The following is a 26,573-nucleotide window of genomic DNA, read 5'->3' as shown; positions in this document are numbered from 1 at the left end:
TGTCCAGCTTCCGATTCCAGTTCTCAGGTCTTTACACCTATTGTGCCTTTGCCAGACTAGAGATTCTCATCTGCCTGCATACCTGTGCAGTCAACAATTTCCAGTTCAGCTAGTAAGCTCGGGACAAGCAAGCCAGAAACAGCATATCTAGAGGCTGAACTCTCGTTTCCAACAGTAGCATGGGAGGAAGCAGTATGCAGCAGTATAAATACCAGAAGGTAAATGAGCTGGGTCTGGAAACCAACAGGAAGCAAGGAGAGATTCATTGTCAAGTGGGGAATCTCACAGGAGGTGGACATATAACTTGTGTTATGCCTCCTACTTCTCCAGAAAATGTCAATGACCAGGTGCACTATAAGCAGGTCAAGCAAACAGGAGCCAGTTACATGGCAGGTGGCACACAGGTGAGACAAATGTTCATGGAAACAGCCTCTGTCTCATTTGTGTGGAAAATGGCCTACAAAAATGGAGACATTTCACAAGACATGGTCCCCTGTCCCTGCTGCTGCAGCTACCTCTGGTCCTTCATCAAGCTCTACCCTGCCAAAATTCCTGAGGGAAGATGCTGCAGCTCAGGTCACAGGTTGTAGGAGATCAAGTCAAGCAGCTTGGAAGAGGACTACTGATGAAGTTACTGCAGTGCCAGAAGAGGAAACTGCAACAAATTGGCATCAGAGATGATGTACAGGAAACCAACAGAATACTTTGAAAAGACTGCAGATGCCTAAGATCTGTGACGGCAAGAAGATAGATGTGACTGAGGCAACACTGGATCGGGAAGTAAATGTGAACTTTTAACAGTTCCACCTCCAGATGCTGCTCATCTAGCAATCTGGTTCAGGGCCCTGGCAGCAGAGGAGGATGGACAGATCTCCGTCAGGAGAAGATTGCAGGCAGCACACCTTAGGTCATCAGAGTAGGACCAGGGCTAGAAAGAGGAATCAGTGAGCTGGAGGCATTCAGCTCTATAGAGCTTATGAGATTAATTCCAGAGTACTGAAAGGACTGCACCTCCACTGTCTATAATCTACAAAAAAATGCCCAAATCAAAACATGGCAATCAAAGGGGGACTCCTAATGACTAGAAAAGGGCAACTTAATGCAAGGACAAATACCCAGAGAATTTATAGGGCAGTCAGTCTCACCTTTGGCCCTGGAGAGATCATGAGATGCTTCCTTTTGGAATCCATTTTGGAAGACATAAAAGTAAGGTGGCAAATCCGGAACAGTTAATATAGATTTGCCAAATAACTGATCAATCTGATTGCCAAGATAGCTATGTGGATGAAGGGTGTAATACATCTCAACTTTACTGAAGCTTTTGACACCATTTACATCAGCATTCTCATTTGGAAACTGAGGAAGCGTGGGTTTGATGACTGATAAATAGGCTGAAAACAAGACGGCTCGCTGGGATCAAAGACAGCATTAACCAATGGCTTGACAGCTAGTTATGAAAGAAGGTCAATAGCTGCAGGGCCTAACAGCGCCCTTCATCAGTGACATCTATGATGACACAGAACACTCTTGGCAAACCTCATTTTGGGGATAGAGTGGGGTGGAAGATTTGATAGATCTAACAGGTAGAGCTTTACTTTAGAGCGACCTGAATAAAAAGCATTACAGAGCAAAAGCTAAAGACAGAGTAAGCCACGACAGCCCATCAGTATTGAAAATGGATTAAAGACAATTCCAAAGACTCAGAAGAGACACTGCAGATATCCTACCCACCTGTTTTATCTAGACTTTGTTTCTTTTCAGTTTGAGGATTATCCTTCTGTTCTTGGTTTTCCTCATTCTTAGTGTCCACACTAGTTTCAGTCCCTACAGCTCCAGGGGACACAAAGACTGGAACAGTTGGCTGCACTGTGAAAACAGATGAAAAAAAAATAAATTATATGCTGCAAAATATATCAAGTAGTAACACCATGTCATGAACCAATTTTTTTTTTTTTTTGGCTACACAGGAGTTTTGCACTCAAATTTCCTAAATCTCTCATTTATGTTTCTTTCCATTCCACCCCAAGTATCTTTTTTTTTTGTGTGCCCTTACAAAAATCTAGGATTATGTGGTATCTAGTCTTAATTGTTAAATTAGGTAGCTGAAAATGCAGTGAAAAATAAAATCAGTTGCTAAAAAAAAGATTACCTCTATCTGTAGCTCTTTCTGAGGAAATAGTAGGTTTCCTCCTAAGTAAGGTAAGGTGTACAGTCTGTCCTGTGTTACGCAATGCCTCTACCACTTCTTGGTTGGTATAATCCTGTATATTAACTCCATCAACCTCAAACAAGAAAATCAGATAATATTAATTACATTGCATTACATTCTTATGCTGTACCATACACTGTAAGCAACATCCACATTATTTTGTGCAGAAATTGTAGGGTTATTCACCCAAGACAGCAGTATTTGCAAAACAATCTCATTAAATCAGTTACATTTCACTAATTAGATAACATTTTCAAAATGCATTTTAAAAGGAAACACAACAGTAATTTCTTCTGTCTTCACAGGGCGACCACAAAACAGAATTTACTAATCTAAGTATGCACTGATTTTCCCCCTACAATTTTTTTGCTTACAAAAACCAGCTTGAGTAGTATTGTGAATGAAGCTTCCCAGTGAGAGCAGTCAACCTAGAACTCTGTTCAGTTCATTATCACTGTTAGTTCTTGCATGGATTTTTAACTTGCCCCACACAAGCCTATACACATAACTGTTCATATAATCCACAACCCAATTCTTACATTAAGTCAGATGTTTTAATTTACAACCAAAATACTCTGTTCACCTCACTGTTAGATCATGCGCCAATAAGGGCTTCAACTGCAAAGCTGTGGACAAAAGCACAAGGTTGTATCAATTTTTGCTCTCACAAAGGAGAAACTGACTTTGGAAGGTCTGGCATAGTGCACATTTAAAAAGTAATTTAAAATCGTATCTCTATAAATATTGTATCTTAAAAAAAAAGACTATGTAATTCATTCTTGCTTGCACTGTGAATTGGCTATTATTCAATTCACTGTTATGCAATGTTTTTTAATTTTTCTGCACATTAAAGCTTAGGGTTTTAAACCTAATTTGTGACTATTAACATTTTGATTGTATCCACACTACGCTACGCAGTCATTAAGGACCATTAAACAGTGTGCCACATCTTGCAAAATCTTAACCATCCTCAAACCATTCAATTCAAATAAAAGCTAATGCTGCTCATCTTTACTTCAGGCCAAAAGCCAACATTCTCCACTCTGAAATATTTTAATACAAATGCTTCCCTCTTTCATAGTTAACTACTATTTACTACTACTTTTAATATAAAATAATATTTTAACCACAGCAACCCAAAGCTCATTTCTGTTACAAATCTACCTAAACAAATACGAACCACCAAATTATTTCCTCTGCAAAGTACAGAACGTTTAATTAATTTTAGGAAGTCTTTACTACATTGCTCTTTTAACACTGAGATGTGCAATTAAGTATTAGTTCTACAAAAATATATAAGCAGACTATTTTACTTACAGCAACAATTTTGTCATGAACATGTATTTGGCCATTGTGGTCAGCAGCACTACCAGGTATTATATTTTTCACAAAAATCCCTGAAGGTTCTGTTGGCAGGGGGAGGGGAGGAAGAGAAACAAGTCACTACATTAATCCAATTTGTTTCTTTTCTTATTCAGCTTTTTTAATTACAGCCTTTTTCACACACTTCTGCCTGCAAAGTTATGATTCTGTAAACTGCCAGCACTTGCACATGACCACTCACAGAGCTTGACACAGAATGACTGAGGATCTCTGATGGAAAAAACAGCATGGACACACTCACCTGTACAGTGACCTCAAAAATTTTCCCTTAAAATGGCTCACAAAAGGCCACCTCCTCCATGGATTCATCCTTGTGCTTACCCAGGCTTTAAACCACAATCACTTAAATCCATGCTGCATTTGATTTCAATAGGACTACCAAGCTAGAAGTAAAGTATGTGCTTAAGTACTTTGATCAGGACTTCAATCATCTTATAGCTAAAGAATTTAGTACTTTAAATCTTAAAGGAAAAGGATTTTTCTTTTTTTTTTTAAAAAAAAGAGAAACATAGAAATCAGAAAAGCTGTTCTTTGTAATATTTGACGTTTAATTATTAATTCTAACTTCTAATTAGCACACAAAATAAAAACAAAAAACAGTAAAAAAAAGTAAAAAAAAACAGTCATCCGTTGAAACAGTAACCCTTCCCTTCCACAAACTCCTGCAAAATACAAGATGCTGACCTTTAATTCTACTGAATCTTGACACTTCATCCATCCTTTTCTCAATGTTAACCTTCCTCATACACCTGCCCAACACGGTTTGCCCATGCTCAGCAAAACTCCTCTACCAGTGCCTCAAACCCAGCATTTCCTATTGTCTGACATGTACTCCTCCTCAGCCTAGTTCCCGGTGCTCACTGCACTGGCCTGGGATTCCTGACCAGCAACAGTAGAGAATCTCTTGGGAAAGAAGAGGGCTGGAAAGCAACCCCAGCTACACCACGTTCCCAGAATACCTTCTTGAGTCCCATGAGGAAGCGGAAGGGATAAAAAGCACTACCCCTTTGTGTAAAATCAGATATTCAGTTGAGCCCATTTTAAAAATATTATCATTCGTGGTACAAATATTGGAAAGACAATTTAGCAGCTCTAATTTAAAAAGGATTTAGGAAAAAACCACCATAAACTGATTCCATGTCCCGATATCCCAGCATAGGTATTTTAATCTGTTCCCAGAGCTTAGACAGTGAAACAGCCATCTGCCAAAGACAGTACATCATCCTGTGAAGTTGGCATACACACCATGCACAGCTAAGATTCTCTGCACCTCTTGCCTGGCAGAGGGATGGACTAGTTAATCTGGCTGATCATTTCTACTCTTAACACCTACAATTCATTAAACAAACAAAAGTTGCACGCTGAGTTACTTTGTACATACTGAAGCTGCCATTGAAAAGTTAAGGCAAATTGCAGACATCTGATACTCTCTTTCTGAAATTCTTCTTGATTTGTGTTATCTGAATTATGCTATATACTGCTGGGGCAAAATAAGGAACAGTGTGGACAGGAACTTGACTGTTGGAGTCTGTACATGCAGGAACTTGTCTGTTACAGTTTAATGTCTTGCACAGTAAAAACATAAGCATCTAAAATTCACAGTCCAGCAGTCAAGTGGGAATTATTTTTTTAAGTGTATTACAACTCCAAAAAATGTTGTGGCTGAATTTCACTTTGCAGCCAGTTCTCCATCTTCATAGATGTTGTAAGTTACACTGTTTCAAAGAAGTGCTAACCATTTTCTCCATAGTAAATAAAGGGTATTTGAGAAGCCTCCATTCTAGACTTGACTAAATCCTGTAGGACTCACCCACATCAGATGTGCCAGCATACCCAACAATTGTTATCCCCAGGCTTTGCCCATTCTTTTTTATAAGTTCAACATCATAGGTCTCAAAAAGTTTGGCATTATCCTATAAATAAAGCACAAGACAATAAAAAACCTCATTATTTCCCAGTACCATTACAATATTGCAGGTTAATTAAGATCAGAAGTAGTGATTTTGATTTTCCTGTTTTAGGAGGGATCAGATCTGCAAGAGATACACCCAATGTTTGCCAGAAATAAGGTGTGACCCAAAGTCAGTAGATATTTTTAGAATTCTTTCCTAATACTTTCTCCACATACCCATCTGAGGTATAGTATTTTTTTTTTTGGAAATTTTATGGAAAATTTTATGGAAAACAAAGGTTTTCATTAGACTGCTCAGGGGCCATTTCCCTTTGGATTCCACTGCCACTTGGTAACAAACTCCCCAGTCAATCCCACAAGACAACAGAAACCCTGAATACCCTCAGAATTTCTTCTCTCCCTTTCATATGTTAGTCCTGATAAAGTGTCATGAATCCACTTGCTTGAGCTCTTTCTACTAGACAGTTAAGAAGTAAAAAAACCTGGTACAGATACAAAGTGTGATCACTCACATACTTCTGTTGGAAAAAGCGATGCTTATCTCTCCTTGTTATTACCTACTAAAGAAGTAAGGGGCAGCAGGAAAGGGATCTCAAAACAGAAAAGAGGTTCAGTGCCCTCAAATGAAAGAAACCATGTGTATACATAGTAGGCACATCTCTACTACAGAAGCAGTTGCCTACTTAAATGCAAATACAGCAGTCTAGGTAGGTGTTTGATCTTATTGTGTTTTTATGCTAGATCCCAAACCACAAAACCATTCCAAACGTTAATCTTACACACATCAGCTTAACAAGTTTGATATGATCCTGTTCAGATTTGAACACCACCAAACTGCAAAGAACACTGGAAGCCTCCAGACTGTCTAAGGCAATAGGAAGCAAAAGACTCATTAGCTCACATTCAATGAAAATTATTTTCAAGACCTAAGAGGGGAAGAAGAGTATTCATTTGTAAATGCTTTATTGTTGAACTGATGACTTCTCACAACAAATAATACTTGAAAAGAGAAGCACATAACATGACTTGTTCTCTGAACCCTCCACATACTACAATTACCAAAAAAACATAAAAGCCACTAGCTAAGATTACAGTATGATCTGATCTTACACTGGAGAAGTATACAGAAAAAGGTCGCCACAAAGCTGGCCTCAGTATGTCTGTGCAACTCTACTCTTGACAGGTAAAAACCAAAACTGCAAGACAGAGTTCAAACAGGACACACTAAAGACATTGGTGATACCAAAGGGAAAAAACAATCAAGCACATAGATCTGGGATTGCAAGGGATAAATTAAAATACATAAAGTTGTTTGTTTTCAGTAATCTGATACAGCCCAACGAGATCAAAAAGAAGAACATGATCAGAGTAAGGTCTGTTAAAGTGATGAAATCAAGAGGGATAGTGTCACTGCCAACAGCAAAAAATGGACCGGGAAATTGGAAAACATTTCTTAAAAGAGTGAACAAAAGAGATGTTTAATCAAATGCTTACCAAATATCAGCTTTGGAAGGACCTATGTTAAAAGCACGCCAGAGTTATGGCCGTACCTATTTCTCTTCACTGAAAGAGAGATCGATGGACAGCTATCTCCTTATCACACACACCTCTCTCCGCTAGCCAACTCATTAAGCTCATTAATTGCTTTTCAACTCTTTTGCTCCATAAGATGCTGACAGAGATGAAGATAAGTTTTGATACTCTGTCACTTATCTTTAGAAGAGGGAATGAAAACAGTAAACAAGCCTATAGTAATGTCTGAAATGGAGCTATAATATAGCCTTGAAAGTCCTGATATTTTGACAGTCAAAAGCCCCTCACAGTCAGTGCTCTGGCAATACAGAAATTTTCTCTAAATAGCGTTACTGGTAGAATGCAAAACATTACAAGTGCAGTCCAGAAAAATCAAAGTACAGTCCTAAACACAGTCAGCACAAGTAGGCTGCTAACATTGCTGTCAGTATCTTGGAGTATACAGATGACTGTTTTCTTGTGCCCATGCACAGACATAAGTAGTTTCAATTATTCTCTACTACAGGAAATGTAAAGGAAATATTAAGTAAAACTGAAAAAAACCCTAACCATATATTAAAAATGCCTTTCTGCTGGTTTACAAAAAAGAAAAGGAAAATATTTTATATTCCAAAGCTCACAGCTAGTGAAAGTACTCAGAAACCAGAGAGAAATTATATGAAAAAGTTCTGTTGTAAGTCAGACACAAACTGATGGTCATTAAAATAATCATTAAATTAATAAATACATTCAGATTAGCCACAATTCTTGATTTCGGCAAATATCTCAACACCAGAAAGCAGAGTTTCTTCAAATCTAAATATGAAGGCACTATTTAGTTCAGAGAATAATAGATGACATTCAGAAAGAAATATACAAAATTGTAAAGTACATAGCAGGAATAAGGAGGACATTGAAAAGACATCCAGAAGGAGTAACATTTTAGAAAGGCTGCAGCATCTACAACGCTTGGGGTCCATTAGTGACAAACATGCATGCCCACCTTTGAGGTGGGGGAGAGACAAAAATAGTACTTTGTAGAGGAAACAAAACTAGTACCATGTTATTTTTTCCTAATACAGGCCTCGGAAAATATGATACAACCAGAAAAGAAGCGCTTCACAAAGATGCTGATTCTCTGGGAAAGCCTTTTTCTCAGAGTATTAAAGACCACTCTTAAGACTCCAACCTTATGTACATAATTACCCCCCATCTCTCTTGAGACCTACTACACTGGTCTCTGAGAAGAGGAACTTGAGAAGGACACAGAATACTTTACTGACAGCTTCAGGCACAGTAGTCTTCCAAAGAGATGCAAGACACAAAGTTAATGGCTACCTTTTGCTTTACTAGTCTGACCTTTAAAAATGGTGCTTAAAAAAAAAAAAAAAGAAAAAAAAGAAAAAAAAGAAAAAGCTGTCTTCACTCATATTCAAGAAACTACACAAGAAAGAAAAGGCTACTCAGATTCTACACCTAAATCTAAGCAGCACAGTAGTAGCAGATGGTACACAAGCACAGCTTTGTTTATGTTTCAAGACCTACTGTACACTTAGTGTAGCATTTGTTGATTTTAATTACTCAAAACTGAAAAGAATGACTTCAAAAACAAGAGACTTTGATATGACCATGATAAGATTTGCTAAAACAAGTTTCAAAATTTTTAGATATATTTCCTATCACAGACAGTAGCGTAGACTATGAAAACATTACACTTATGTTTTATAAAAAGATGATTGTGCTGAATAATTCTAGTGTGGCCATGGCGCTCTGGATTTCAGACTAGGGAAATTCACAGTCAAGTTTTAAATTCACTTAGAAATGATTGATTAGCAAAAATGTAATGAGCTAAGAAGGAGAACTAGAAGTACCATTTATCGATAACGTTTATGGTCTTGGTAATTAAATTACCCACTCTGAAATAAATTCTGTAAAGCTGGTCATTCTGATCCCAAGATTATAGGTATTAATAACATACAGGAAAAAGGGAAAAATTATAGAAGGCAGGGCTATAATAATGACCACTTAAATGCAGGCATACAATGTCTGGAAACTCAAAAGAGAAGAAGCACTTTAAGTCTTAAGAACACTCCGTTCTTTTCCTCCTTTCTGATCACAAGCCACAAACATACTTAAAAATGTCCTAAGTAAACACCAGATACTTACATTTCCATTTTGAAAGGAAGGTAATGTACTCACTGGCCAGCTCACAGGAGCTGGTGGAGTCTCCATAATTTCACACTTAGGGTCTCTTGCAACGATCATCCTAACAGAATTCCCACAGTTTCTCAGCACTTGGGCAACTTGTTCACTGGTCATTCCTTGCACATTGGTCCCTCCAATCTGTAAGATGTGATCTCCTGTCTGGAGCCTCCCGTCCTTCAAACATAAATAAAACAGCAAAAACATGTTTCCAGTCCATACATAAACTATCTATTCCATTACACAATTGAAACCATGTAGAGGCATCTTCATGGCCATGAGGGCCAATACAAGAAAATACCATAAAATTGACCACCACAGCAACATACTAAATAATTCAAGGCAGCATTTGCATAATCATGCAGGTTTTTTCACAGCAGTTAACAGTGGTAAATCAACCTTTCCAAAACTGAGTCGGATACAAAGTTGAATTGCACCATGCCTAAGAAAGTTGTTACTTCTAATTTAGAGCAAAACAGGCAGCAACAAGGTTTTATAATCTCACAAGTTGTTATGTATTGCTGTTTCATAGATTACTCCTCATCCTATAGGGGTTAGAATAAAAAGCATTCTGATTTAGGACGACTTAGAATTTTTCAGTATGCTAATACTTCTGTATTAGCCTGGCAATTCTTTTCTCACATGACTAGCTCCAACTCGGGCGAGTAAATCCACTGAAGGTAACAAGACCCCACACAAACCGTTTTTTACATGATGATTATGATTCATGACCTACATCATCATTTCTATTATAAGCAAGCATTCATAGGACCAAATCCTCAGCTGGTATTGATCAGCACAGCTCCAGCACCTTAGGTGCATTGATTTATATACCAATCATAGCAGAGTTATTCCCAGAACTAACTCAAACTCATTTACAAACTCATCCAATTTTAACATCTATATGTGCTCATTATTTCATATGTTCTTAATGATGTCTCATTCAGCTGAGAATGATGTGATGAGTTCTTAACTTACATGCTTCATTTGTAGCCAAAACACTTTATTCCTTACAGCAAAACAGGTGTTACACAATAATTAAAAAATGCTCATTTATACATGACAGGTTCAGGGGGAAGCAATCAAGTAAAAGCCAACATTTTCCAGTAAAGCTCTCCAAATCTCCAGTTTTCATTTCCATCCTATACTAGAAGTACCTTAGCACCTCTCTTTTGTTTGTTACCAGACCTTGTCTGCATGGGTTCCAGACCTCAAATATTGTAACTTGTCACGACCAAATTCACATTAAAAATCCAAACTTTTTTTGCTATTGAACACATTCTACTCCTAAAAATGTATCAACAGTTAGCACAGAGTCTTTAAAGATTAGCAATCAAAGGTTGCAAACTACCTTTGCAAACTGCAACTTTAAAAGATATCAGTAACTTCAAAAGGCTTTACATCAACCCTAGGCATCTCCCTGAACTGGTCAGATCTCAAGGCAGGGATCAAAACCCCTTTAAAATGAAATCCACTAAAAATAGGACATCTTCAATCTATAAACTGAATCTTGCAATGCAATTACTTCAATAGGGCAGATTCTCTTGTTCAACAATTCATTTGGAGAGTTTGTCCCTATAGCTGTTGCCACATGTGCCAAATTGTACAGAGGACATGCAAATCCATTAAGAGGATTTGTCCTCCCCTAGAGTGACCAAAGGCTGAAAAAATCAAAAGTATTGAAAATATTAAAAGGTTAGACAACTTTTCATGATTTCTGCATGTTTAACAATGTTATAAAAGCCAAAGCATGTCTGAGAAACAACTTAATTCATATCAGGTGCTGACTTTTTCCTCAATCATACCTTCAACATATTTATTTATGAAGTATACATTGGCATTCAGACTTTGATGCTATCAGCTTCCTTTTGTTTAAGTATATTCGTTTATTTTAAGACTGTCAAAACCAGTTAATTATGCTTTACAATCAAACAAGAAGTGACATAATATAACAAATTACCCGATCTGCTAATCCCCCAGGAACAATTGTTCTTACAACTACTCCACTCGACTTTCCTCCTACAATTCCAAAGCCTAATCCTGAACCATCGTTAATCAGCTCAATGTCTTCAACGTGGCCCCAGTGAATCTGCAATTAATAAAAACAGGAGATTTTAATTTCAGCCGAACTTTAACGTTTCTCACTTTTACATGTACTGGGAACAAGAAGAATTAATCAGAGCAAATCTCTCTCTCTACCCTACATATTGGAGATCTGTTGGATTTTGTTCAGTCAGCTTCATTTCCTTATAAATATGCAGTGGGATTTCTCATCTGTTTTTAAACATACATTTTGTCCTTCACTTTCAAGATAACAGGATACCAGGAAAAAGTAATTTTAATATTTTCTTGCCAAAATAAAAACTATCCTTTTAGTTTTTCACAAATCAAGAAGAAAACAGAGAAAAACAGAGGCAAGGAGATTGGACTGGCCTAGGTTTCACTTAGCATTGCCCAAATTCTTATTTCTGTTATTTCACTTACATACTCTAAACACTACCAGTACATGCGGAATTAATAGCGCAGCACAATATTCTGCCATACTGAATTGGAAGCATGTTTCTAAGCTACACTGTACCATGACCTTATGTTCTACAAGACAATCTGAAAATAACAAAGCTGTTAAGCAATCTAAACTCAGCCAATGTTTCTGTCAGATTAATATCTCATAGAAACCAAAATGGAGCAAAGTAGGCAGATTTAAGTCTTCTGTGAATAAAGGATTTATTAGCATACTGAAAATCTTTGCCAAAGCCAGTTAAATATCATAAAAGAAGTTTAAAGACCCCCTGTAGAGATATATATATTTGTATTTTATTTTGTTAGTCTGTTCAGTGCAGATCTTTCAATGAAAAAGCAGTTAAGGTTTAATTCTTTAAAATTTTCAGTGCAATAAACAATATTGATTATCCACTAAAACCTTCAGATTTCACTAGCCCTGTAATAATCATGAGGGAAATAATTACTGAGAATAAGGAAAGCACTGCTCTTGACCAGATTTTCATCAAAATCTACTAGTATAATAAATTAAGATTCTAATATTGCAAACCCTGGATTTAGGTGTGCAGTTCGACCAAATTCAGTGAAGCCACCTGGACCATATGGTTTGAACACAGATGGATGGAAGTTCAGCCATAGCTTATTACACATCCCAGTGACAAACACTCCTTGGTCAAGAAAACAAAAGTGTTCACAATCAATGAAATGTGCAGATTAAAAAAAAACCCAATATGTAAACAGGGATTGAGAGGTTCTTTAACAGATACTTTGTGTTTGGTTTTAGAACAAAGACAAGGCTTTTTGTTTTGAGCAGTTTAAGTTTGAATTGGTTGGGATATTTCAAGCAGCGCTCATGATAGGTTATGTTTACACTCTTTTAAGATGTAATCAGAGCATCTTCAATTGCTGAGCACAAGTAGGTTTCAGCTGGGTATACTCATAAAATGCTTTACCCAGCCTGTGCTGAACAGAACCTGCTGCTAAGAATATGCTGATCTACTAAAGCTTCTGCTATCCCATAAAAACCCAGGATCTATTTTATAGCAACTTCATGCAGCTTTGCAGTGGAAGCCTTATACTTATTGCATGATCAGTTTAAATGAAATGTCATCACATATAAAATCCGAATAAAGAAAAAAATCCCTGTATGTAAAGCTTACTAACACAAACACAGCCACAAAAAAACCCATCCAGCCTAGTTCAAAATCTGTTTTTGACAGTATTACAACAACTCACAGTCTCAGGTGGATTTATATCATTTAATAAGACAGCCGAAGTTCCGCTGTTTCCATGACCTGGCTCCCTAGCCACAACCAGATGTAGAGATCCTGTGGATTGCTGGAGGAGGGCAATAGCGTGCTGATGGGAAATGTTCTGATCCAATGGGGTGCAATTAATGGCCAGTATGTGGTCATTTTCCTTTAGTCTTTGATCCCTTCACAAAACATTAAAAGAAAATTTAAAATGCAGCATAGTGACTTCACAATGGGCTTGTGTAGTTTAAATATGAACATGCAAAATACACAGTTCTGCAAGGTTCAATACTTACATATTTAAAAAATCTGCTTATTAGACTGTCTTCACTAACATACAAACTACATGCAATCCACACTATACTGAACTGCTCAGCCATATTTTGTTCCATCTTTACCACAGCACAGGAATTTTCTCAATTTCTTCCTTTGCTTCTATTCAAAATTCAGTGAAATGCCCTCATCCTTTCTTGGTGTTATGGCATTATAGAGCAGAAAATTATTTTTTTCCAGTTATGCAATGAAATAGGAACTACCCTTCATTATGTTTAGCACCACACCATACCATCTCTAACTACCTACAACTCAGGCTTATGTTATTGTTTTGTATCATTATTTAACCTAAAGATCAATGAGCTGCATATTTATATTTTACTCAAAATTTACAGTATCAAACTTCAGGCTTAAAACTTTCTTTGAGCAATACACAATTCAACTTATACCTTAAGATAATATGAATTTCACAGTTAATTCACCCTAGTGATGAATTTAGATTTGTGACAAGACAGAAACCATCACTCATCTCCTTTGTTAAATATTCATTCCGAGCACGAGACCAAACTGTTACATAGACAGACACTGCCTTCAAAGCTCTGTAGGAATCCAAAAATGTCTCCAGGAGATCTTGTCTCAGCAGCAAAATGGAAAGCATGCTGGGGAAATTTAAAAACCCCGAAACAATATAACTGCACATCTTAACTAACACATTTTAAACTTCCTTTTTATCATGCGATGTTTAAGATGTTTCCCAGAAATCACTTTCTTCAAGCACTAACCATATTTTAGATTCTCTCATCAAAGAAAGTGAGCAGCAGGTCATCAAATCCTAAAGTGAGATATTCACCCTCCTTTGACATCCGGATCAGTCCATCTGTCTCCACTTTGAAAGAGCCTAATATGCTTTTCTTTAAGTGTTCTCTAGTGTGTTCTCTGTGGGCCCATAGCCATTATCATTCCAACCTCTCCCCACTCTTTTTGTCATCCTGTGTTGGCACTTCCTGACATGTGTTATTTAAAAAGTGACACCAATGACTTGAAATCTAGACACATTTTCTTGAAACATAATTCCAAGCACTGCATTTGTCTCATGCCAACTCTTGTGGTTTTACAATCACATTTTATTTTTAAAGGATTGCTCTGTCTTTTGTTGTTGCGTGAAAACCCACAGACAATACGGGAAGAAACTGCCTGAAGCCTTAATTCTATGATGACATCTGTGCAGGGATCTGTTGGGAGGACTGGATCTAAATTTACACAGGAAACAAACAGTAAAACCAACTATAAATAGGGCATTGTCATAGGCACATAAACAAAGAAACAAGGAGGGGGGGCGGAATCTTTCAGGGAAACAATGTGTAAAAATTTAAACGGAGGCTAATTATTATTTTCCTTGTATCTTTTCCGAGTTTTCTTTTGTTTTTTAGTAAAGTACACATGATTCTCTTAAATGAGTCGTTATTTCTGGAAATTCCATTTATGAATGGCTCGGATATTTAAAACTCATCTAAAAATCTGATCTTCAAAACATGAGTCCATTTAGTTGAAAAGCCAGAATTCAAGATACCACCAACAAAATATCCCGCCAGATAACCCAGACAAACACGTTAGTCTGAGAGAGTTTTCAAGCTGAAATTCATTACTTTTCTCGTCATGGAAATACTTCAAATTTCCAATACAATTATAAAGATCTCACCTGTCAGCTATGCTTCCTGGCTGGACTTCCTTGACAAAGATACCAACTTCTCCCAGGCTGTGATTTTTAAGGGCAATCACACTAAATCCAAGACCTCCAACAGAAGGCTTTTCAATCTTTATTGATTCTATTTGTCTGCCCTAATAAAACAGAAAAAATTGATTTACTAATTTTTAATGCAATAGAATGAGCTAGTTTAAAAATTTATGAACACTGGGAGAATTATTCTCCTCCTAAGACTAAACAAAGGCAAAATACTGAATATGTTATTTCTATAAAAGCTCCTCCATTTATTATTTTTAATATAGCAGAGTATTGGATATGCAAGCACTCTGAGGTTCTGAAACCTCAGGGAATTTAAGAGCTGCTTTCACACTTCATTCACGTTATGAGATGAATTCCAAACTGGATGAAAACTATGAACGAAGTGCTGTCTACAGCAATATATTTGGGATTTCTGGAAATGCTGCATAGCTAAACTAAATTACTTGTCTTTTGGCTCTCTTTGCTTTTAATGCTGATTTTTAGGTGTATGTTCAAAAGATTGCAGCTTTTAAATAAAGAAATTAATTTCCTTCCCCTCCCTGCAACTTCACACTTAATGCTAAAAAAAGTTTGGTTCTGCAACTGCCTGCTCTTCAGTTCTAAGATTTTTGGGGTTGTTTACTGGGAAATATTACTTAGAGAACACACTGCTATCACAGCTGTTTTATCCAAAATAATGTGCAGTCTTTACTGCTAAATCTTTTATCTGATGAGTTGATGACACTCTAATGAGAAGAATTATGCTCAAAATATTACAGTTACATTAAGGTAGTCAATTAGCAACAGTTACTTACTATAGAAAGCATGACTAACCAATTAAATTAATGGTTCAATATAACACAGAACAATACGTTTGTGGTATAAATGCCAATCCCACATGGGTCGATGCCTGTACCTGTATAACTTCCATAAGCATCTGGTACATGCTACATCACATGTTAATGAAATCAGCAGCTGTCTGGCAAAGTTAAGACATACTAAATGAAGAGTTAAATAAAATACTACATGCCAGTTCTTTTAATCATTTGCACTGTTCATATATTAACAGAGTTGGTATATTTCCAATTTAAAATGTACTTGAAAAAACAAGTCTCTCTATCAAAACAAGTTTCTGCAGAAAATGTCCACTTTCAATTAAGTGTCATCAAATACCCAAAACGTTTTCTGGCAACTGAAATTTCTTTTGTACATTGGTGTGTTTGGTAGAAAGACAGACAAAAAAATTGGCAAAGAAAAAAAACCCAAAACCCCACCCCAAAAACAAAACACCAAACCACTTTCCCTTGCTGACATCTTTCATAGGGAAAAGTTATCCTCAGCACTTCTGCTCTCTTACTGGCTAGGAGGCACCACACTCCCAGATACACAACAAAGAGCATGCTTGAAAATGCACTCCAAAGAAAGAGTTTGATGTTAAAGGAAAAGAAGTTTGTTCACTAAAGCTGAGAGCCTTACCTTTGCCATCTGTTTGATGATTAAGTTAAATTCATTAACTCCCAGGTTTGGAGTGAAGGTCGATGCTTTGGCTTCAGGTGAACTGCAAGGTGTATGCACACTCCCAGCAGCAACTGATTTGTCAGCAAACACTAGTACCCCTCTTCTAGTAAAATCAAAATCTACTGAACGGTCAGGAGGCATATAATTGAGCTGTTAAGAATGAACAAAGACGTAGAAAAACTATGAAAAACAAAAGAAGAGATGTCCACATATACCATTTTGTGTGAAAACTGCCAAATAAGCAAGCCTACATACATTCGCATACGCTTATTCACACAAACATACCCACCTCTATAAATTAAGCAATGTTAATATACAGCTATAATCAAGTTACCATATCAAGTTCAAACTGTTTTTCAAGAGGAAAGTTCTTTGAATGTTTCAACTCTGTTTCTACTCCACTCATTTTCTCCGTATCTTTTGTGCTTCTTCCCTGCCCGCGCCCATTGTCCTCTTTTCACTCTAATATTCCAAAAACAGCACATACAAAAGCACCAAACATTAAAGAGGCACTGAAGCACTGTTGCAACTGTCAGGCAAACACAGACAATTTTGGCAAAAGAATCCAAATTTTTTAAGTCACTCTGGAGCCAAAGGCCTGTTCTGTATTATCTCCTCCCCAGAGAGAGCCCAGGGTACAAACTAACCGCCATTGAACATGCTATCATTGCTAGAATTTGCAGTTCAATTTCTAGTCCTGACAGATAATGAAGAAATGCAGAAATATTCTCAGTGTGACATAGTAAACTGAAAAATCCTGAATAAAACTGCTCATGACAGACATGCTTAAAAAATTTCAAGAAACCGTAAGTTTTCTAGATACAATAATTCTGAACATTCTTGATATAAAATCCATTATGCCAGAGTCACAAAGTATGATCTTAGATATATTTGCATTTCTGTACATTTTTAAAAGCTTGCAGACATGCATACAAGCTTTGGAAGGAAGGAGCAGCAACAGATGCAGCACCTATGTGAACCTGGGAAGAAGGCAGAATGAATGGCACAACCACTACCATGCCACCCAGGCAGGAACACATGCAATACATTTGGCAATGACAGCAAGCTGGCCTCGTCCCCCTGACACCCACCCCACCATATCTGCAGCTGGGCAGGTGCAGCAACAGCAGAGACAGGGATTGCTGCTGCCTAGGGTACCCCAAGTTAGTCCTTAGTTTTAAGTTTGCATGTTTGACACTGCTCGTTGCAGGGTGAGACCCATTCCTACAGATGTGTCATTGATGCCCATGTCCACAGAACATGTCAGCTGGCATTATAAACTAATCCACAAAGTTCCTTCCACTGCTGAAGCCAAGTCATTTTAAAGCTAGCTTGCGTAGTCTGCATCAGAGCCGGGAAAATCTTTAGGAGTGGCTTTCTAGATTTTATTTCCCGAAGCAGGTTAACAGTTCTTGTACAAGTCAGCAGGAACTAAGTGATGATGTCTTTTAAGGACAAAAGATGCTACCAGTTAGCTGATAAACAGTATTTAGCTTCTGTGAAAAACAAAGGATCCCAATTCCAGCTGTCTTCAGAACTTCAAAGTACTAGAGCTGATGTCTTTTGCAGATGTTTTTTTCCCCCACTGATGTGGTTCTCAACGCCTGCTTTTTGTTTCCCTTTCAAAGCATGCCGCCCCATGACCTGTTTGTTGCAATACCACTTCTCAGTTCAGTAGTGACTCTGTAGATACTATGTTGACAAAAAAACAACACAAAAAACAACAACAAAGCCCCCAAACCAATATTCACTCACATCAAGTTACAGCTTATTAATGACAGTGCCCCGATTAACACACGCCTACATACCCTGTTTTAAATTCCAAGTTCACCATAATTATCATCACACCAACAACCACAATTTTACACTCACTTGTTCCTTCAGTTGCTTGATGGATTGCTGAAGAGTCAGTATGTGGTTAAACAAAGGGCTCCTGAGTGTGTTACGTAGAACAGTCAGGTTTTCATTATGTTGGGAATCTCTTTTCTCACGCAGTTTTGCTTGCAGACGATCAAGGATCTGCAGCACCTGCTGTTTATCTGCACCATAAAGTAGTACATGTTAGGAATGGAGCTTCATTTCTCACCGCTTAACAAAAGTAATCACTTTCAGACTACATACCTGCAGCAGGATTTTCAGGCATCTTGAAGGGTATTTTTGAAATTACTCAGAATAACCTAGATGAGGTTTAAAAAAAAAATGAAATTAATAAATCATATATCCAAGCAGAATCCTAACAGATACACAGTCAATACATGCAATAATAAAATACTAAGCTAACTATAACAAATTTAATAAAAGAAATACTACCCCCTGTTTACCCCAAGCACTCAAAGCAGTTTTCAATATAGCTAGCTGCACTGCAGCCTCAGCACATTCAAAAATCTTTCCTTGTCACTTGCACACACAGGAAGGAATATGAAAAACGCTTTCAAATATGAATGAAAATCCAGGTTATAAAAACAAACATTGGCCAAGAAAACTAAGACAGCTATGTTCAACCAAATTATTTTGGATATAGACATTAAAGTTGTGATCTCTTCAAATATACATACAGTTTAAATCTTCCTATTATTTAGAAGATACTTTCCACCTGATTAATTGTAGACAGTATTCTTAGCATGATAGCTCAACCCTGCTGCATGGCAATATAGGTGAAACCTTGCATCTCCCTATAAAACAATGAAGTTCCCTCCACTCATGAGACACCACAGCAATAAGGCCCCAAACTGGCCAAATCAGTCCCTATTCCAACATGTTCCTAAGGGAGGTCAGTTCTAATCACAGCCTTGGTGCTGAACAGGTCAGAGAAGCCTGTCTTCCTCTCCTGTGTGAGCTTGCCTTTCTCTTTTTTACATTCATGACAAGCTTTTAAGGTGCAGAGTATCTTTTATCATGCTCCTCTACAAGTGCCAAATAGAACAGGTCTCCAACTGGGGCTAAGGCCTAGATGGCAGTATAAAAACAACAGACTTGCAATTAGCAGCGATGAGAAATTTGTACTCTTACTTGCATGTTATTATGTTGATGCGGAGCCTGCCATTCTGAAACCTATCAAGGCAGTCATACCAAAACATAAATGAGAAACAAGATTTCTTCACTGAGTGCAAGCTTCTCTGAAAGAAATCAGCCATTTAATAGCACAATTTATATTATTTTAACTCTACCCAGTATATAACTGTGTAATTTCAGAATAATATATTTGGAATTATTCTGGAACAAAAATAGCCCTATATATTAAAAAAAAAACCACCTCTGTATTTACTTCTTTAATCTTGCAATTCAAGAGCAGAAAGGGTTATATGCATCTGAATGTAATACCAGAATAAGACATTCCAGGGGCTCTCTCCCAGCAGGACCTCTGATCCTTTCAGCTCTGCCTTTGACACTGTCTGTGCTCACACTGAAAATATCTTGAATTCTGGGAGGACACTGTTATATTTAACAAAATATTAACTATGCAGGTGAATAGCTTCTCTTCTCCTGAAGAGTCAGATCCAGTTGATTTATCTAAGGGGGAGGGGAAGGCAGAGGTGTGTCACAAACCACAATTTCAGATTTATGCACCCTTCACTGTATCTGAGCAGTTTGGGCTCCTGCAGAATTCCTGCAGAATTTGGTGGGTTTGCGCAGTTTTCACCCTGGGCCATGCAAAATGAGTTGCTTTGCAAGACTTTTAACAGATTTAGGAGGTCATTTTAAATCAAACTCATAGCAAGAGTTGAAGCAGCAAACCCATAAAACCTCTGAAAGATTTTCAGGAATGCATCTGAACTTTTGTAAGTGCTGCAGCTTTATTTTCTTTTCCATTCAAAATAAAACACTTCTAAGAGCAATGCAGCCTTCGATTCTGTGCTGAGATCAGATTCTGAAGAGCAGATGAAAATACTATTTCCTTATACGCTCCTCAATCTTCATCTAAACAAAAAAGACAAAACTTAACCTTCTTGACTAAAAATACTGCATGAATCTTAACAAAACAGGACAAAAAATATGGAAATTTGTTCTTTCTTCCCAATTTAACTTCCCTCCATTCACTTCCCTCCTCTGTTTTTCTACCTCACATCAACAGTTAAGAGGGAAAAAAAAACAACCCTAAAGCAAGTGAAGCAACATCAGAAAGGGATGCAAAATAACTCCTATGAGGAAAAATGGCTTGAAACACCTTTAAACCAGCACTAGGGTAAAGAAAAGATTAAACCCAGAAAAGAAATCCAGCATGGCAGGAAATAATGACTTGACAGCACCATGCCCATCTAATAGCTGAAGCCAAGAGGCTGGTCCAGCTCTCCAGCCCTCTTTCATGCATTTTGTTCTTCCCTTTTCATCTGCACTTGCACTTATTCATCTGATCCCATAGTGAGCTGGAACAGGGAGCTAAACACGCAGAAAAAACCTCCACGTTTCGGCAGGGTGAGCTTTCTGCCTAGTTAGCTCTGAACTGCCAGCCCTGGCACACAGGAGGGGGCCAAGAAATGCCGGGGAAGTGGGACCACACCTTGCAGCAGCTAGCAGTTCCGACAGCTCAGCTGCACTGGCAAACTGTGCCATGAGAAACTGCCTGCGTCATTCAAAACAGCCTCAAAGTGCCACACTGACAGTGCCCAAGATTAATCTTTTCCCCATTGCAGCAGGTATAACAATAGCAATTATCATGATGGGTACAGATGCAAAAAAGAAAAATTTAAGCTGAAAAATATAGGTAAGACATACAGGCAAAAGTCCCCTGGATAAGGGGGTGCAGGAGGTGGGGAAATAAAGATGAAAGAAAGTTTCAGCTTCCTTCTTGAGCTGCTCCAAAGTGTTGCTAAGAGCCATTGCAGACCACTCTGCACCAGTGGACACCAAAGTGGACCTCGGGTACAGTTCGTATAACAGTTCAAGTTTACACAACACTTTGAGATTCCTTGTGATTAAAGCTGGCCTCCAGCCAGCTTACAATGATCTTTAATGGTTGGTGGGGGTTTTTGGGTGGGGTTTTTTGTTTGTTTTTGGTGTGCAATAAGTTAAAACCATCCTCACTATTTCTTTGTTCTTTCTTTCATTAAAAGGAGTGGGTGGGAGGAGGGAAGAAGCATGTTATGTTTTAAAGTAAACAGGTCCTGGTGTGAGGGGATCCCTGAAAATATAAACTAATTTAAAGTTTTCAAGCAATGTGTAATTGAGGGCAGGTCTCTTAAGACTGGCTTTTGGGCACCAGAGAAACACACAACTCCATGTACTATTGACCTGTTTATGTTTAGGGGCCCAAACAGTTTATTGTTAAACAACTTCCAAACACCAATGCCAAGTCCAAGCAGGGTGTCAAGAGACAGTTGCTGAACTAGAAGGTCTATTCCTAGGTGGTAATTTTGAAGAGTGATCCAAAACACTTTGGTTTGCCTTGTTAAAATTAGTTCACCTACTCCACATTCAACTTCCTTAGCTCCATTCTCTGATTTCTACAGCCACTCATTTATCTTATTGGTGGACAAAACTTCAAACCTCAGTTCAAAATTTATGTCACAACTCCCAACATAACTGTAAATTCATTGAGAAAATAATGAATTCCAGGAAGTTTAGTGTTTTCTAACACCAGAAAAGACTCCACACTCCAGCACAGCGTGCATCTGGGTTTTTACTGTCTTCACTTCTGAGAGCTGAACTCTATGCATCATAAGGAGCGGGAGAGTTTCATAAGGTTTTGTATGAAATCGTAAGACTTGGATCTTCTTCAAAAGCAGGCTAAGAAAAAAGGAATTCCCCCATGCTGATGCCAGCAGAGGTCATCAGAAGAGCTGAAAGGTTTAAATCTTCCATTGCCATCACCCCCCTGCCAGACACCTGCCACTTGCACAGAGACACAGGGTGCTCTACCCTGGCACATCCCAGAGCCAGAGGGGAACTCGACACCCCTGGCAGTGGCCTTGACCAACACCTGTCCTCCACAAAGAGCTGCCAAAAGACAGAAACAAGGGCTTTTCTGCTGGGGTCTTCAGGAGGACGAGGTTTAGCCAGCCATTTTTCCCCACCCACCTAACAACTAAAACTGCTTCTGCCCTATGTCCTTCAACTTGGCCTCCAACAACCTGTATCCTTCCAGGAGACATGCCTACAGGGAAGGTCTTGCCTCATGGGAGGCTGTCCCCACGCAGCATGAGCATAGCCTTTTGGGATGTTAGATGCCACGAGTCCTTACTGCACAAGTGCTAACTGCTGCTATTTTTCAAAGGCTTCTAACAGGGCCAACCTGAGCAGTCTGCCACAGAACAGCCAAGGTTATACCTCAATCCAAAGTCCCCTTTCTGCACTAATGTGGTTGCAAATTTTCCTGGCCCTGTTATCAGGACTGACTGATATAGTGCATATCATCTTCCTCATCAGAGAGATCTCTGGCTTGGAAAATTTCAGCCTGAACAGTTTAAAATTTGATAAAGGCAAAAGAAAGGGAAAGCAGCATTTGTTAATGTGATCTTAATCCTAAATCGTCCTAACACAGCATCACCTGTAACTTCAGATATTAAAAATTACATAGTTTACACAACATCAAGTGACTACATACTGTGAAAAAAACACTACTCCAACACATTTTGCTGTCCTACATGTTACGCTCAGTTTTCCACCCTAGTAATATACAGAATTCAGTACAACCAAGCTTAGCACGCACACACCTTTCAGATGAAACCACCAAAACCTGCTGTTCCATGTAATGTGGCAGTATTTATAAAAAGCGCTGTAGAGCATGTGCTGACTGCTCCAGGCACTTGAAAGAAGGGAACAACAGAACATTGCTGGGAATACCTAAACACAAATACACCACTTATCTCCAAGATAAAGCAGGTCAAAGCTAAATACTGTTAAATATATATATAAAACACCTGCTCCACAGGCAAACTACGTGTTATATATGATTAGTGACCAGAAGATGAGGAAAGCAAAAAAACGACCTCTGCATCTGTGACTACCACTCTCCTTGCAGATCAAGAGCCTTACTCACTCTCAAGGCATGCGAACTTTCAACAAGCAGAACCTGAATTCCTGCGGACTTCAGCCTCTAGGGAAGCACCAGTGTAGGTTCTCTGAAGTCTAATAGAGGGGTGTGCTCACGCTGAAGCCACTCTCCACAGAGCAGTAACATGGTCTCAGAAACCTATTGTCACAAAATTCGTGGAAAACTTGTTTCTAAGATCTAAATATTATCGTATTCTACTGAAATTAACCAATAAATCCTAAAGTTATTATGATGACCATGCACACAATTAACGAATCACTTCACGGGGGAGCAGAGCTGTCAGACCAGGAGCCACACTAAATTTCTAAACTTCAAAAATTTACAAGGAATGCAAATGAACTGGTTTCCTATTAATGACCCATAAATAAAGTAAAAACCTGTTTTCTTAATAATCTATGAATTCATAGGCACTGACAGAAAGCGTTGTAAAGGGTGCATTACTTCCCCAGCGCCTCCTCTCCTCAGGGCACAGCCTTCCTGGTCCTCATAGCCTCGCCTCTCCTCACCACACAGCCTTTCCGCTTCTCACAGCACAGCCTCTCCTCACCACACAGACTTCGCACTCCTTATGGCACAGCCTTCCAGTTCCTCACAACACAGCCTTCCCTCTCCTTATGGCCTCCTCTCTCTTAACAGAGCAGCCTCCCCGCTCCTCACAGCCTCCCCTTCTCCTCATGGCAGAGCCTCCCCACTCCTCACGGCCTCCCCACTCCTCACAGCCTCCCCTTCTCCTCATGGCAGAGCCTTCCCCACTCCTCACGGCACTGCCTCTCCTCATGGCACAGCCTTCCTGCTCCTCACAGCCTCCCCTCTCCTCAGGGCACAGCCTCCTCCCTCCTCAGGACACAGCCCTTCCCAGTGATGGAAACTGGACAACACAACACCAAGACGACTCCTGCGCCTCAGAGACCCTTTGCCCTGCATCAGGAGCTGCACAGCTCTCTCCAACCTTCCGGGGGTGTCAGGTAGGCCCCAGGTGTGCGAGACCTAAAAGGCTTTGAGGCGGGAGCCTCTGGGCAATGCAGGCTGGTAGCCGGGCCACGGCGGTGTTCGCTGAGGGGAGCCAGGAGATGGCCTTCTCCCGAGGGTTCTATGCCACAACCAAGCGCTGAGCCTCTGAGTCTGAAGGCGGCATTAAACTCCTCCAGAAGAGCCCTCCCAACAAGCTGAGTACCTGCCAGGAGAGACGCCCCCTCCCCAATACCACACCTGCCAGCTCTCTGGGCGCCGAGACCTCCCCTCAAGGGCACGCCGGCCCGCTGGCCGCCCTCCCACAGCGCCCGCAGCCCCCGGCCCCGCCGCCTTCACTACCGCAAGTCACGCCCACGCGAGTCGCCGGGGGCCGGGGCCGAGCCGGGTGGGCAGCGGCGGGCTCCCCTCAGCGTTGGGGGCGCTGCTGAGGCGAAGGGCCGCGCCTCTGGGCCGCAGCCGGCCGCCGGGGCGGGGGGTGGCGGGAGGCGCTGAGGTTGGGGCCGGGGCGGGCGCGGGCCCCCTGCCGCGCCGTACCTGCGGGCGGGACGCGGCGGCGGTCGGAGCGGCGGGATGGCCGCCGGCTCTCACCTGGGCGGAAGCGGGAAACGAGCGCGCCTCACCTGCGGCGCAGGAAGCTGGGGCGGCGCGGAGGGAGAGCCGCCTCCCGGGGGACGGCCGGGCCGCAGCCCCGCGGCGGGGGCGGGAGCGGCCCGCAGACCGTGTCCAGGCAGGCACGTACCGCCGGTGCCCCTGGGAGAAGCAGCGCTGCCGGTAAGGGCCCTTTCCCCGGCTCGGGGAGGCCCGCACCTCCGGCCGAGCGGTGCGGCAGAGCAGGGCCGAGCCCTCAGGTGTCGGGAAGAGTGCGGGAATGACCCGAGCGCGGCGCCTGGCCTGTCCACCCTGCTCCTGCAGGCCGGGGTGAGAGTGGGATCTGCAGGCTGAGACTGGCCCACAGCACGTTTGTCTGGTCACAGGCACTAGTGGAAGCAGCTTTTGAGTAATGTGAAAAGCCAAGTCAATCTTCAGATGATCCTGGCCTGCCAGTGTATTTATAAACCATAGGCCAAAACGGGATGCCTGTCAACATGGCCACCAAACCCCTCGCGGAGGGCAGAATGTGTGTGCAGATGATGCTGAAAAGCTTTTTTAAACTCATTCACAGTAAATCAGTGTCCAGACACGAATTCAGAACTGTTTTGAACTCAAAATTCCCACAGAAGTGAGCCAAGTGGCGCTTGGCCCCAGCAGCACAGCCACTGCTGCTTCTGCAGGAGGGAACAGCAAAAGCCATAGGAAGAAGTGGACTGGGACAGAGGTGAGGGGCTGTAACACTTGCCCCACAGAGCACCAAGCCTCTCACAGCACTTACTACAACCAGCGCTGCTCCTGACAGTGCTCCAGAGTAACACCACGTTACCTGCAGCTTCCAAGAGACACAGCGCATTGCCTGGGATGGCAGTGAAAGCCAAGTTTTATGACTGCTAGTTGCAAAATACTAAACAGGCACCATTTTAGTTGAAGTTAATTGTAGGAATTGCAGGTGCTTTGTGCTTTTGAAACCTGTACGTTAGTCTGCTTACAGATTTTTTTAAACATACATATAAAATGGGTCAAATGAAACTCTCAAAAAATAATTTTTAGTCTGCTATTCGCTAGCTCATTTGCAACAGATCTTACACAGCCCTGCTAGTTCCGTAGGATGAGTGCTACTAAAGGTTGGGAAATGCACTTTAGGTCATAATTTAGAATTGATTTCCCCTCATTCTGGTGCCCGTTTGTTTTACTAAGTGCAGTTGCACTACAGCACACAACATGCTAAGAACATATCATTTCATCCTCCTTTTTTAAAAACTCAGCTTCCAAATGCCTAACTTCCTAGTCCTTACTCTCAATTTTAATTAATGTAGCGCTTGTGAGAAGTGACAATTTTCTTGACAGTGATGAACAGCAAGTCATGTATTTATCCATCCGAGAGATGCACTGCAGACAAAGGAGCCAAGCACTTTTCTCATCAGCGCACCTCAGTCTCGATCTCAGAAGGCTGAGTTCATTACAGAGTGCACTCTGGCCCTGGCCTTTCACTTCCAGTTGCTGAAACAAGTACCAATTTTCATTTGCATACTTTG

At 40.2% G+C, this 26,573-nt stretch overlaps 1 protein-coding gene across 4 annotated transcripts in view; it reads right to left on the bottom strand.

The window, feature by feature from the left end:
• PATJ (PATJ crumbs cell polarity complex component) overlaps positions 1-25,092 on the bottom strand; it is a 157,191-nt gene extending 132,099 nt beyond the window's left edge. For 2 of the 4 annotated variants that reach the window (XM_055724501.1, XM_055724504.1), the window contains exons 1-12: positions 24,982-25,092; positions 18,606-18,661; positions 18,357-18,523; positions 16,443-16,634; positions 14,943-15,082; positions 12,954-13,152; positions 11,179-11,307; positions 9,183-9,395; positions 5,403-5,505; positions 3,527-3,615; positions 2,150-2,282; positions 1,732-1,866 (exon numbers count right to left, since the gene is read on the bottom strand). In XM_055724501.1, coding sequence (XP_055580476.1) covers positions 1,732-1,866; positions 2,150-2,282; positions 3,527-3,615; positions 5,403-5,505; positions 9,183-9,395; positions 11,179-11,307; positions 12,954-13,152; positions 14,943-15,082; positions 16,443-16,634; positions 18,357-18,523; positions 18,606-18,627 — 1,522 coding nt within the window. In that variant the 5' untranslated portion in view covers positions 18,628-18,661; positions 24,982-25,092. Of the gene's footprint in view, positions 1-1,731; positions 1,867-2,149; positions 2,283-3,526; positions 3,616-5,402; positions 5,506-9,182; positions 9,396-11,178; positions 11,308-12,953; positions 13,153-14,942; positions 15,083-16,442; positions 16,635-18,356; positions 18,524-18,605; positions 18,662-24,684; positions 24,784-24,981 lie in introns of those variants that run through there. The other 2 variants (XM_055724502.1, XM_014280874.3) reach the window with 2 other exon arrangements.
• Between the last annotated feature and the right edge of the window lie 1,481 nt (positions 25,093-26,573).

This window comes from Falco cherrug, chromosome 12 (genome assembly GCF_023634085.1).
Source record: "Falco cherrug isolate bFalChe1 chromosome 12, bFalChe1.pri, whole genome shotgun sequence".
NCBI lineage: Eukaryota > Metazoa > Chordata > Aves > Falconiformes > Falconidae > Falco > Falco cherrug.
Note: the sequence above shows the minus strand (reverse complement) of the source record. Positions and strands in the feature narration are given on the sequence as shown.